The sequence below is a fragment of the Rhinopithecus roxellana genome, unplaced genomic scaffold (assembly GCF_007565055.1).
Source record: "Rhinopithecus roxellana isolate Shanxi Qingling unplaced genomic scaffold, ASM756505v1 contig225, whole genome shotgun sequence".
Classification (NCBI taxonomy): Eukaryota; Metazoa; Chordata; class Mammalia; order Primates; family Cercopithecidae; genus Rhinopithecus; species Rhinopithecus roxellana.
This window is the reverse complement of record NW_022142017.1, coordinates 18,755-31,602: the sequence shown is the minus strand read 5'-3', so window position 1 is coordinate 31,602 and position 12,848 is coordinate 18,755. Positions and strand designations below refer to the sequence as shown.

General features: G+C 38.5%; 1 protein-coding gene across 1 annotated transcript in view; it reads right to left on the bottom strand.

The window, feature by feature from the left end:
• LOC115895763 (ankyrin repeat domain-containing protein 36B-like) overlaps positions 1–12,436 on the bottom strand; it is a 37,499-nt gene extending 25,063 nt beyond the window's left edge. Inside the window, exons 1-7 of the mRNA XM_030926376.1 lie at positions 12,391–12,436; positions 9,746–9,801; positions 9,579–9,651; positions 7,841–7,869; positions 7,674–7,746; positions 5,979–6,007; positions 5,823–5,895 (exon numbers count right to left, since the gene is read on the bottom strand). Coding sequence (XP_030782236.1) covers positions 5,823–5,895; positions 5,979–6,007; positions 7,674–7,746; positions 7,841–7,869; positions 9,579–9,651; positions 9,746–9,801; positions 12,391–12,436 — 379 coding nt within the window. The remainder of the gene's footprint in view (positions 1–5,822; positions 5,896–5,978; positions 6,008–7,673; positions 7,747–7,840; positions 7,870–9,578; positions 9,652–9,745; positions 9,802–12,390) is intronic.
• Between the last annotated feature and the right edge of the window lie 412 nt (positions 12,437–12,848).

Sequence of the window (12,848 nt, the reverse complement as noted above, 5' to 3'; positions counted from 1 at the left end):
TGTTTTTACATAATCCCATACTTCTTGCAGGCTTTGTTCATTTCTTTTTCTTCTTTTTTCTTTTGGTTTCTCTTCTCGCTTCGTTTCATTCATTTGATCCTCAATCGCTGATACTCTTTCTTCCAGTTGATCGAGTCGGTTACTGAAGCTTGTGCATCTGTCACGTATTTCTCATGTCATGGTTTTCATCTCTGTCATTTCATTTATGACCTTCTCTGCATTAATTATTCTAGCTGTCAATTCTTCCACTCTTTTTTCAAGATTTTTAGTTTCTTTGTGCTGGGTACGTAATTCCTCCTTTAGCTCTGAGAAGTTTGATGGACTGAAGCCTTCTTCTCTCATCTCGTCAAAGTCATTCTCTGACTAGCTTCGATCCGTTGCTGGGATGAGCTGCGCTCCTTTGCAGGGGGAGATGCGCTCTTATGTTTTGAATTTCCAGCTTTTCTGCCCTGCTTTTTCCCCATCTTTGTGGTTTTATCTGCCTCTGGTCTTTGATGATGGTGACGTACTGATGGGGTTTTGGTATAGGTGTCCTTCCTGTTTGATAGTTTTCCTCCTGACAGTCAGGACCCTCAGCTGCAGGTCTGTTGGAGACTGCTTGAGGTCCACTCCAGACCCTGTTTGCCAGGGTATCAGCAGCAGAGGTTGCAGAAGATAGAATATTGCTGAACAGCGAGTGTACCTGTCTGATTCTTACTTTGGAAGCTTCCTCTCAGGGGTGTACTCCACCCTGTGAGGTGTGGGGTGTCAGACTGCCCCTATTGGGGGATGTCTCCTAGTTAGGCTACTCAGGGGTCAGGGACCCACTTGAGCAGGCGGTCTGTCCCTTCTCAGATCTTAACCTCTGTGTGTGGAGATACACTGCTCTCTTCAAACTGTCAGACAGAGTCGTTTGCGTCTGTAGAGGTTTCTGCTGCTTTTTTTGTTGTTGTTGTTTAGCTGTGCCCTGTCCCCAGAGGTGGAGTCTACAGAGACAGGCAGGTTTCCTTGAGCTGCTGTGAGCTCCACCCAGTTTGGGAGCTTCCCAGCAGCTTTGTTTACCTACTTAAGCCTCAGCAATGGCGGGCGCCCCTCCCCCAGCCTCGCTGCTGCCTTGCGGTTAGATCGCAGACTGATGTGCTAGCAATGAGGGAGGCTCTGTAGCCCTGGGACCTTCCCGGCCAGGTGTGGGATACAATCTCCTGGTGTGCCCGTTTGCTTAAAGCGCAGTATTGGGGTGGGAGTTACCCGATTTTCCAGGTGTTGTGTGTCTCAGTTCCCCTGGCTAGGAAAAGGGATTCCCTTCCCCCTTGCGCTTCCCAGGTGAGGCGATGCCTTGCTCAGCTTCAGCTCTTGCTGTTCAGGCTGCAGCAGCTGACCAGCACCGATTGTCCGGCACTCCCTAGTGAGATGACCCCAGTACCTCAGTTGAAAATGCAGAAATCATCAGTCTTCTGTGTCGCTCGTGCTGGGAGTTGGAGACTGGAGCTGTTCCTATTCGGCCATCTTGCTCCGCCCCCCAATATTTACTTCTTTAAGAAATGCTTTTAATCCTCCAAAACTTCAGGAAACTATTTGGGGAGGCATCGATGTCACCAGGTTCAAGCCATGCAAACATGGTCAAAGATTCACTCACAAATTTATCCACCCAACATCAATAAACAAAACCATCAGAAATAAAACAAAATGCAAAAATCCAATAGAAACAGATGAAGCAATAGCACACTGTTCTTTACTTCACAATGGTACCTTATAACAGCACATTGAGTCTGTTGTTCATTATTAATCGTTTCCAAAATGACTGCTACTGTTTACACTTTTATCAACGTGGAGTCTCTTATTTATGTCTAAAATATTTTCCTCAACTATTCTGACACATTTCTTTCACAATTTAAGACTCAGCTACGAGAAGTCTTCCTTGACTCTGGCCATCTTTCCTCAGATAAAAAGTTTTATTTAATACAGGTTTTATAAAATATGTAGTTAGGGTTTCAAAAGCGAGATGATGTCTCAATAGAAGAGTGTATCTATTCCAATGTAAACATGTTGACTGATAATGAGAAAAATGATCCTTATAAAGAATAGCACATCATGAGCCTGAGAGAGTAAGTGTCAAAGCTGATGGGAGGATGCTATGGCCTATCTTTAATGCAATACATCAGATTCAATTATACCATTATACTACAAGCATTTATCATGTTCAACTATTTTTCCTATTATTTAGGGAGTACAAAGTTGTGAGGACTTCCAATAAATACACAATTTATTTCTCATCAGAGAAACTGTTTGAAATTAATCAGCTTAGATAGACAGTTGTAGAGTAAAAATTAATAAAACTATTCATTTTTTTATACCTAGTTGGGCTACTGCTATGTCTGCATTGCTTGTATCTTGCAGTTTGGCCCTGTCAAGAAGTTTCTGAATCCACTCATACAAGAAGATATATAAACCACATCAACAATAGTGTATAGGCTAGGTGAGGTGGCTCACACCTGTGATCCCAGCACTTTAGGAGGCTGAAGTGGGTGGATCACAAGGTCAGGAGTTCGAGACCAGCCTGACTAACATGGTGAAATCCCATCTCTACTAAAAATACAAAAATTACCGGGCATGGTGTCATGTGCCTGTAATCCCAACTACTCAGGAGGCTGAGGCAGGAGAATTGCTTGAACCTGGAAGGTGGAGGTTGCAGTGATCCAAGATTGTAACATTGCACTCCAGGCTGGGAGACAGAGCAAGACTCTGTCTCAAAAATAAATAAATAAATAAATAAATCCAAAACAACAAGAAAGTGTATACTAAGCTTTCAGTGTGAAAAATAATTGTCAAAAATGAAAAATTTCCACAGACATTAAGAACTCTTTGTACTTCAAAATAAGTGCAATGTTCACTGAATATATTGGTTTTGTTATTCAAAGAATGAATGTTATAACTTTTTGTTTCTCAAGTTGGTTTGATTTGATATACCATGCTAATCTCTAAGGCACATTCATGGAACTGTGATCTTATTTTAAAATAGGGTTCTTAGTAAAATCAGTCAAAGGTCCTTAGTTCAAATAAATTTCATTTGATTAACTAATATCAACACTTCTATGTAACTCTCACAAATTATTCCCACCACTTCTTTCCTCTTTATTTAGCAGTAGTATCTTATATGTATAATTTCTATTTCCTAAATTTTTGTTCCTTCCCCTCTGGCTCAGAAATAATAGCAAAATGACATTGTTATGTTACAAACTGCTACCAGATGGCAAACAGGTATATGGAAAGGTGCTCAACATCACTGGTCATCACAGAAATGCAAATCAAAGCCACAATGAGGTATCTTCTCACCTCAGTTAAAAAGGCTTTAATCCAAATGGCAGGCATTAAGAAATGCTGGTGAGGATGTGGAGAAAGGGGAACCCTCGTACACCATTGGTGGCATTGTGAATTAGTACAGTCACTATGGAGAACAGTATAGAGTCTGCAAAAAATTAAAAATACAACTACCTACATGATCCAGCAATCCCATCGCTAGGTAACCACTCAAAAGCAAGAAAATCAATATTATAAAAGAGAAATCCGACCTGACATGTTTATTGCAGCACTTTTCACAATAGCCATAATTTGGAATCAACCTAAATGTACATCAACAGACAAATGGGTTTTAAAAATGTGATACACATACTACTCAGTCATATGAAAGAATAAGATCCTCTCATTCGCAGTGACATGGATGGAACTGGAGGACGTTATGTCAAGTAAAATAATCCAGTCACAAAGGATATGAATAGACATTTCTCAAAACAAGACATGCATACAGCCAACAGACACATGAAAAAAGGTTCCTCATCACTGGCCATCAGAGAAATGCAAATCAAAACCAAAATGAGATGCCATCTCACACCAGTTAGAATGGCAATCATTAAAAAGTTAGGAAACAACAGGTGCTGGAGAGGATGTGGAGAAATAGGAACACTTTTACACTGTTGGTGGGATTGTAAACTGGTTCAACCATTGTGGAAAACAGTATGGCAATTCCTCAAGGATCTAGAACTAGCAATACCATATGACCCAGCCATCCCATTACTGGGTATATACACAAAGGATTATAAATCATGCTGCTGTAAAGACTCATGCACACGTATGTTTATTGTGGCACTATTCACAATAGCAAAGACTTGGAATCAACCTAAATGTCCATCAGTGACAGACTGGATTAAGAAAATGTGGCACATATACAGCATGGAATACTATGCAGCCATAAAAAAGGATGAGTTCATGTCCTTTGTAGGGACATGGATGCAGCTGGAAACCATCATTCTCAGCAAACTATCGCAAGAACAGAAAACCAAACACTGCATGTTCTCACTCATAGGTGGGAATTGAACAATGAGATCACTTGGACTCTGGAAGGGGAACATCACACACTGGGGCCTATTATGGGGAGTGGGGAGAGGGGAGGGATGGCATTGGGAGTTAAACTTGATGTAAATGATGAGTTGATGGATGTTGACGAGTTGATGGGTGCAGCACACCAACATGGCACAAGTATACATATGTAAGAAACCTGCACGTTGTGCACATGTACCCTAGAACTTAAAGTATAATAACAATAAAAAAGAAGGCTTCACATGTTGTCACTCCTTTGTGGGTGTGAGAAATTTAAAAAATAGAGCTCATGGAGATGAAGAGAAAAATCACCATTACCGCAGTCTAGGAAGGGTGTGGGTGTGGTAGGAAATTAGGATGCTTAATAAGTACAAACTATAGTTAGAAACAATGAATAAAATCTAGCATTTTATAAAACAAAAACATGACTACAGTCAGCAATAACTTGTTGTACATTTTAGCGGTACTGAGGAAGTACAAATTAAAAGCATAAAGAAATGGTTCATGCTGGAGGTGATGGATAACCCATTAATCATGATGTCATTATTACACATTGTATGCCTGTATCAAAATATCTCATTTACTCCATAAACATAAACATCTACAATTTACTCATTAAAATTAAAAACAACAAAAAAATAAAGTAACACACACACAAGCACACAGTGTGCTAATCAGAACATCTGATTGGCTTAATATAATAAGCGTAACAAAATTGACTAGAACCAATAAAAGTTAAAACAAACCAAATATGTTACCAAACAAAACATTTCATTAGATAAAAGCCATAATTTGAACTGACTCTAAAGCAAAACAAATATTTTAGAGTACCAAAATAGATCTCTTTAAATAGCTAAAAACCATTGAAATTCCAATTGGAAACTTCAGAGTATCAAAATGTAAAAGTAGAAACATCTGAATAAAACCTGGTATTTTAAGGCCAGGCCCAGTGGCTCATGCCTGTAATCCCAGCACTATGGGAGGGCGAGGCGGGAGAATCACCTGAGGTCAGGAGTTCAAGACTGGTCTGACCAACATGGAGAAACCCTGTCTCTACTAAAAATACAAAATTAGCCAGGCATGGTGGTGCACGCCTGTAATCCCAGCTACTTGGGAGCCTGAGGCACGATAATCACTTGAACCAGGAAGGCGGAGGTTGCAGTGAGCTGAGATTGAGCCATTGCACTCCAGCCTGAGCAACAAGAGCAAAGCTCTGTCTAACAACAACAACAACAAAAAATCAAACAAACAAATAACAAAAAAAGCTTATATTTTTAAAAAATATATTTTCTTTATGCATACAAATCTCATTTTTGAAAACCTAAATAAAAATGATGATGGCTGCATTATTTAGCTGAAATCCTGAAATAAAATATAAAAGTGAAATAATTGAGAATAGAAAGACTATGAGCATTACAAATAGATTAATGTACATCTTTCCACAGTTAAATCTGCATTACAAAGTTTACCTGGTGTGGATATTTGTACATCCTTCATTTTGGTGGCTGTATTCAGAACAGAATCTTTATTTTCAATTGTAACCTGTATGGTTTTAAAACAAAATGATTAGCACATGATGTATATTGTATAGGATATGCAGTTAATACAAATGTAAGAGTAATTACCTTCGAGGTGAGCAGATTCCCAGGATACTCTAACAAGCAAAAAATATATATAATCAATCATATGTAAATGTGGTAAGGCCAACCATACATTCATGGAATGCTAGCATCAAACTCAATACTCTTGCCTGTATTAGTGTAGGGTTTCATGTTTTTCTAGTTTGTTTCCTTGAGACAGTAACATGACAGAAATGCACTAAAGAAATTAGGAATACAGGCTTCAAAAAACATACTGTTACAAGTTAAAAAGTGAAATTATGCTCCACATCTATTACTAAAAAATAAGTATTAATGTGGATATGCTGACTAACAAGGAGAAATGTGATCTAAAATCAGAGGAGCAACTCATAACCCTAGAAATATATGTAAAAGTTAGTGCTAACTGTGACTGTATGACTTTCATGCAAGACATCAGAAGGATTTATACAATTATAACAAAAATATTCATCATGTTCTTTAACTTGCCCAATAATTGAGAAGGCCCACAATTACAATGACACTTAATTTGAATGTACACTTCACATCTCTTCACTGGAAGTGTGCTACATTGATCAACTTGGATATATGTTTGGTGAATCCTAGTAGATAACATTCATTATTTATCATACCCATATGGTGTAATAATCTGCCTACATTTCTTGTATTCTCTAGTTTAGCCTTCAGAAAGTTTCTTCATCCACTAATGGCAAGAAGGTATAATATATAAACCCCATCAAAAAGTACAAAAAATTATACATATTTATACAAAATGGAATTGCAGCACGCATTAGATATTAATAAATTTTACATTTGGATATCAGTCCAATGTTCATTGAAAATAACCATTTTAGGATTCAATTAATGCATTCAACATTATTTCTGTCTCTAAAATTAGTCTGCTCTGGACTATCACTTTAATATAAAGAATTGTCACTAAATAGCTATTTTAACAAAAAAGTCAGCACTTTGGAAAAAAGCTAATGTATTCATATTACATTTTAACTCATTTGAGTAACTAATAAAAATATACCTCTGATGTCTGATAGTAATAAACAGGAATAATGAGACACTGTGGTTTATCCCAATTCTAGCACTCCTTCCTGATTCCAGTAGACTGTTGGAGCAGCCACAAGTCAGATCTTCTGGCATGCAAATATTCCAAAAGCATCTGAAGTGAGTTCGCTCAGGTTTCCTCAGCAGAAACCCCAAAATTACCGAACTAACTCCTTCCTTTCCCTCTTTCTTGCCTTGCAATCCCTTTTTCTTGATGGAAATAATTACTACATCAGTGGTCACTTTGCTTCTCATTCTCCAGTGTTTATGGGTTATTATGACAACGTCTTCCCTCTGGTTGTAGCAGAACCATCTGACATCTATAACTTCTATTACTTCTTCTCTTTCTCCTTCCCCTCTCCACAGAAACATGCTCTGAAATCACAGCAAATTTATGCTGTCCCCTGATCCTCTTATGTCTTGGACTGTTTTCCAACGGTTCTTCTACATGATTTCAATGTAGGGAAGTCTATAACCTTGTTACTAAGATCATGGCCAAGGAACAGCAGCATCAAAATCACCTGAGAACTTACTAGAAATGCACAATCTCAGGCCTGCTGAATCAGAAAGTGCATTTTCAATGAGCCCCCTGCTGATTTATTCAGGGGTGGGACGTTCTCTTCTATCTTGAGTGCACATGACATTAAATGTGTATTGCCAAATTACCTGTTCCAGACTTCCGACCAACCATCATTCTTCTTGCAATATTCAAAACAGGAACTTTCTTTTTAAATATAACCTGAGTGGAATGAGAAGCAAAATAGTCAATACATAATATATATCTCATAGACTATACAATTAGTAATTCAAAATATAAATGAGAGAGTAACTACCTTCCAGGCTGATTGTTTCTGAGGAGACACTGAAAAGCAAAAGAAATATAGAATCCATCATATGTAAACATGATAAAGTTATCCATACATTCATGCAGTGTTAGCATCAAGCTGTACCCTCCTGCCTGTACTAGCATCGGATTTGATGTTTTATAGTTTGTGTCTTTGGGACAGGAACATGAGGAAATACACTGACGAAAATGGGAATACAGGCTTCCAGAAAATATACAGTCTCAAATTACAAAGAGATATTATGGGTCATGTGTGTATTACTGAAATAAAAAGTGTTGACATCAATGTGAATATCCCGAATGATGAAAAGAAACGTGATCTAAAATCAGAGGAGCAACTCATACACCCAGGAATCAATGTCAAAGAAGGTAGTAAATGCTACTGCATGTTTCTCATGCAAGACACCAGAAGGATTTATACCGTTATACTACTAATATTCATCATGATCTTTAACTTGCCTGATAATTGAGCAGGTACACAATGGCAATGACACTTCTGTAGAATTGTACACTTCACAAGTCCTCAGTGGAAGTGTCCCAGCTTCATCAGTTTGGATACAGGTTTGGATAATCCTAGTATATAATATTCTTTACTTCTCAAACCCATGTTGTGTAATAATGTGCCTACATTTGCCTACATTTGTTGTGTCCTCTAGTTTAGCCTACAGAAAGGTTCTTCATCCACGCATGGCAACAAAGTATAATATATAAAACTTATCAAAAAGTATAATAAATGATCAAATTTGACATACTTATTCAAAATAAAGTTGCTACAAGCATTACATATGAATAACCTTTTACATTTGGAAATCACTCCAATATTTTTTATTTCATTGAAAATAACAATTTTAAAAGTCAATTAATGAATTCAAAATTATTTTTGTTTCTAAAATAGTCTGGTTTGAAGTATCATGTTATTCTCCAAAGCATTTTTATTAAATTGCTATTTTATCCAAACCCCACCCCTTGAAAAACAAAGCCAATATATGCATATTCATTTTTGTCTCATTTGAATAACTAATATCAACAAAACACATATCTTTGATGCCCAATAGTAACAAAGAGGAGTAATGAGTCACTGTGGCTTATCCCAATTCTAGCATTGTTTCCTGCTTCCACTGGTTCCCACAGCAGCCAAAATCAAATTTTCTTTTATGCAAATATTCCAAATGCATCTGAAATGAGTTCACTCAGGTTTCCTCAGCAGAAACCCCAAAATTACATAAATACCTTCTTCTTTTCCCTCCTTCCTGCCTCACAATCCCTCTTCTTCGAGGAAAATAATTGATACGTCAGTGGTTGCATTAGTTCTCATTTTACAGTGTTTATGGAGTTATTAGGATCAGTTTTCCCTCCGTTTATAAGAATACGATATGATGCCTATAATATCTAATACTTCATCTCATTCTCCTTCTCCTCTTGACTGGAAACATGCTGTAAAATTAAAGCAAAATTATGCTGTTCCCTGAGCCTGGTATGCGTCGAATTGCTCTCCAATGGTTCTTCTTCCCAATTTCAATGTAGGGAAGTCTATAATCTTACTACTCAGATCATGGCCAAGGACCAGCAGCATCAGGGTCACCTGAGAACTCACTACAAATGAAGAATCTCAGGCGTGCTGAATCAGAACGTGCAGCTCAGATGAACTCCCCACTGATTTATTCTGGGAAGGGAAGTTCTCTTCTATCTTGATTGAACACGACATTAGATGTGTTTTGCATAATCACCTGTCCCAGATGTTGGTCCCTCCTCTATTTCTGTGGCTATATTCAAAACAGAAGTGTTCTTTTCACTTGTAGCCTGAATGGGATTTGAAACACAATAATCAATACATAAAGTAGGTTTCATAGACTATACAGTTAATAGTTCAACATATAAATGAGAGTTTCATTACCTTCAAGGCTGGTTGTTTCTCAGAAGACACTGAAAAGCAAAAGGGATACACAATCACTCATATGTACATATGATAAAGTTATCCATTCATTCATGCAGTGTTAGCATCAAGCTGTATCTTCCTGCCTGCATTAGTGTAGGCTTTGATGTTTTCTCCTTTGTGTCTGGGGATTGGAACATGACAGAAATACACTTAAAAAAAGGAATACAGGCTTCACGAAATAGGCCTTTATAATTTCAAACATGGGATGATTACTCGTATGTCTAAAATTAAAATAAAACCGTGTCAATATCAATGTGGATATGCCGAGTGATGAACACAAATGTGATCTAACATCAGTGGAGCAACTCACACACCTAAGAATCAATGTCAAAGCAGGTGGTACATGATCCTGCATGTCTTTCATGCAAGAAATCAGAAGGATTTACATCATTATGCTACAAGCATTCATCATGCTCTTTAACTTGCCCAATAACTGAGATGATACACAATTACAATGACACTTCAGTTGAATGTACACTTCACGTCTCTTCAGTGGAAGTGTCGTACATTGATCAGCTTGGATATATGTTTGCTGAAATCTAGTAGATAATGTTCATTATTTCTCACACCAATGAGGTGTAATAATTGCCTGTGTTTCTCGTGTCCTCTAGTTGAGCCTTCTGAAAGTCTTTTCATCCACTCATGGCAACAACAACTTCAGTTCGCTTGATCTTAGTTATTTCTTGCCTTCTGCTAGCTTTTGATGTGTTTGCTCTTGCCTCTCTAGTTCTTTTAATTGTGATGTTAGAGTGTCAATTTATTCTTTCCGCTTTTCTGTGGGCATTAGTGCTATAAATTTCCCTCTACACACTGCTTTAAATGTGTCCCAGAATTCTGGTATGTTGTATCTTTGTTCTCATTGGTTTCAAGAACATCTTTATTTCTGCCCTTCATTTCGTTATGTACCCAGTAGTCATTCAGGAGCAGGTTGTTCAGTTTCCATGTAGTTGAGGGGTTTTGATTGGTTTCTTAGTCCTGAGTTCTATTTGATTGCACTGTGGTCTGAGAGACAGTTTGTTATATTCTGTTTCTTGTACATTGCTGAGGAGTGCTTACTTCCAATTTGTGGTCAATTTTGGAATAAGTGCGATGTGTGCTGCGAAGAATGTATATTCTGTTGATTTGGGGTGGGGAGAGTTCTATAGATGTTATTAGGTCGCTTGGTGCAGAGATGAGTTCATTCCTGGATCCTTGTTAACTTTCTGTCTCGTTGATCTGTCTAATGTTGACAGGGAGTGTTGAAGTCTCCCATTTTATTTATGGAGTCTAAGTCTCTTTGTAGTCTCTAAGGACTTGCTTTTGATCTGGGTGTGTCCTGTATTGGGTGCATTATATTTAGGAGTTAGCTCTTCCTGTTGAATTGATCCCTTCCATTATGTAATGGCCTTCTTTGTCTCTTTTGATCTTTGTGGTTTAAAGTCTGTTTTATCAGAGACTAAGTACCCCTGCTTTTTTTGTTCTCCATTTGCTTGGTGATCTTCCTCCATCCCTTTATTTGAGCCTATGTATGTTTGCATGTGAGATGGGTTCCTGAATACAGCAGACTGAGGGTCTTGACTTTTATCCAGTTTGCCAGTCGTGTCTTTTAATTGGAGCATTTAGTCCATTACATTTAAGGTTAATATGTTATGTGTGAACTTGATCCTGCCATTATGATATTAACTGGTTATTTTGCTCGTTAGTGATGCAGTTTCTTCCTAGCCTCATGGTCTTTACATTTTGGATGTTTTGCATGGCTGGTACCGTTGTTTTCCTTTCCTGTTTAGGGCTTTTGGGTCTCTTAAGGCAGCGGCCTGGTGGTGACAAAATCTCTGCATTTGCTTATCTGTAAAGGATTTTTTTCTCCTTCACTTATGAAACTTAGTTTGGCTGGATATGAAATTCTGGGTTAAATTCTTTTTTTTAAGAACGTTAATATTGGCCCCCACTCTCTTCTGGCTTGTAGAGTTTCTGCGAGAGTCTGCTGTTGTCTGATGGGCTTCTTGTGGGTAACCGACCTTCTCTCTGGCTGCCTTAAGATTTTTCCTTCATTTCAACTTTGTGTGAATCTGGCATTATGTTTGGAGTTGTTCTTCGGAGGAGTATCTTGTGCGTTCTCTGTATTTCCTGAATTTGAATGTTGGCCTGCCCTACTAGGTTGGGGAAGTTCTCCTGGATGATACCTGAAGAGTGTTTTCCAACTGGTTCCATTTTCCCCTCACTTTCAGGCACCCCAATCAGACGTGATTTGGTCTTTTACTAATCCATACTTCTTGCAGGCTTTGTCATTTCTTTTTCTTCTTTTTTCTTTGGTTTCTCTTCTCGCTTCTTTCATTCATTTGATCTCAATCGCTGATACTCTTTCTTCAGTGATCGAGTCGGCTACCTTGTGCATTTGTCACGTATTTCTGTGTCATGGTTTTCATCTCTGTCATTTTTTATGACCTTCTCTGTACATTATTCTTAGCTGTCAATTCTTCCACTCTTTTTTCAGATTTTTATTTCTTGCGCTGATGCTATTTACCCTAACCCCTATCTGATCAGGCTGCATTCCCCTTCGGCTCTCCGGGTCGCCTTAAACCAATTTGACTTATCTCTTCATACCATGAATCGGTCGATCCTACTTCGCATGCATCGAGTCGACGAAGAGCAGGCATCAGACCACACCATGTTCCTTCTCGTACACAAGAGCTAATATCACTCTCTGCTAGGCGGTACAGTAGATTCCCACCACAAGTTCTAGGTTCTGCACGCGAAGAAAGCTCGAGAAGTTGAGCGCAGAAGCTCGAAAGCAAGATTCTCTGACTACTTGATCCGTTGCTGGGATGAGCTGCGCCCCTTTGCAGGGGGAGATGCGCTCTTATTTTTGAATTTCCAGCTTTTCTGCCCTGCTTTTCCCCATCTTTGTGTTTTATCTGCTCTGGTCTTTGATGTGGTGAGTATGATGGGGTTTTGGTATAGGTGTCCTTCCTGTTTGATAGTTTTCCTTCCTACAGTCAGGAGCCCTCGTGCAGGTCTGTTGGAGATTGCTTGAGTCCACTCCAGACCCTGTTTGCCGGGTATCAGCAGCAGAGTTGCAGAA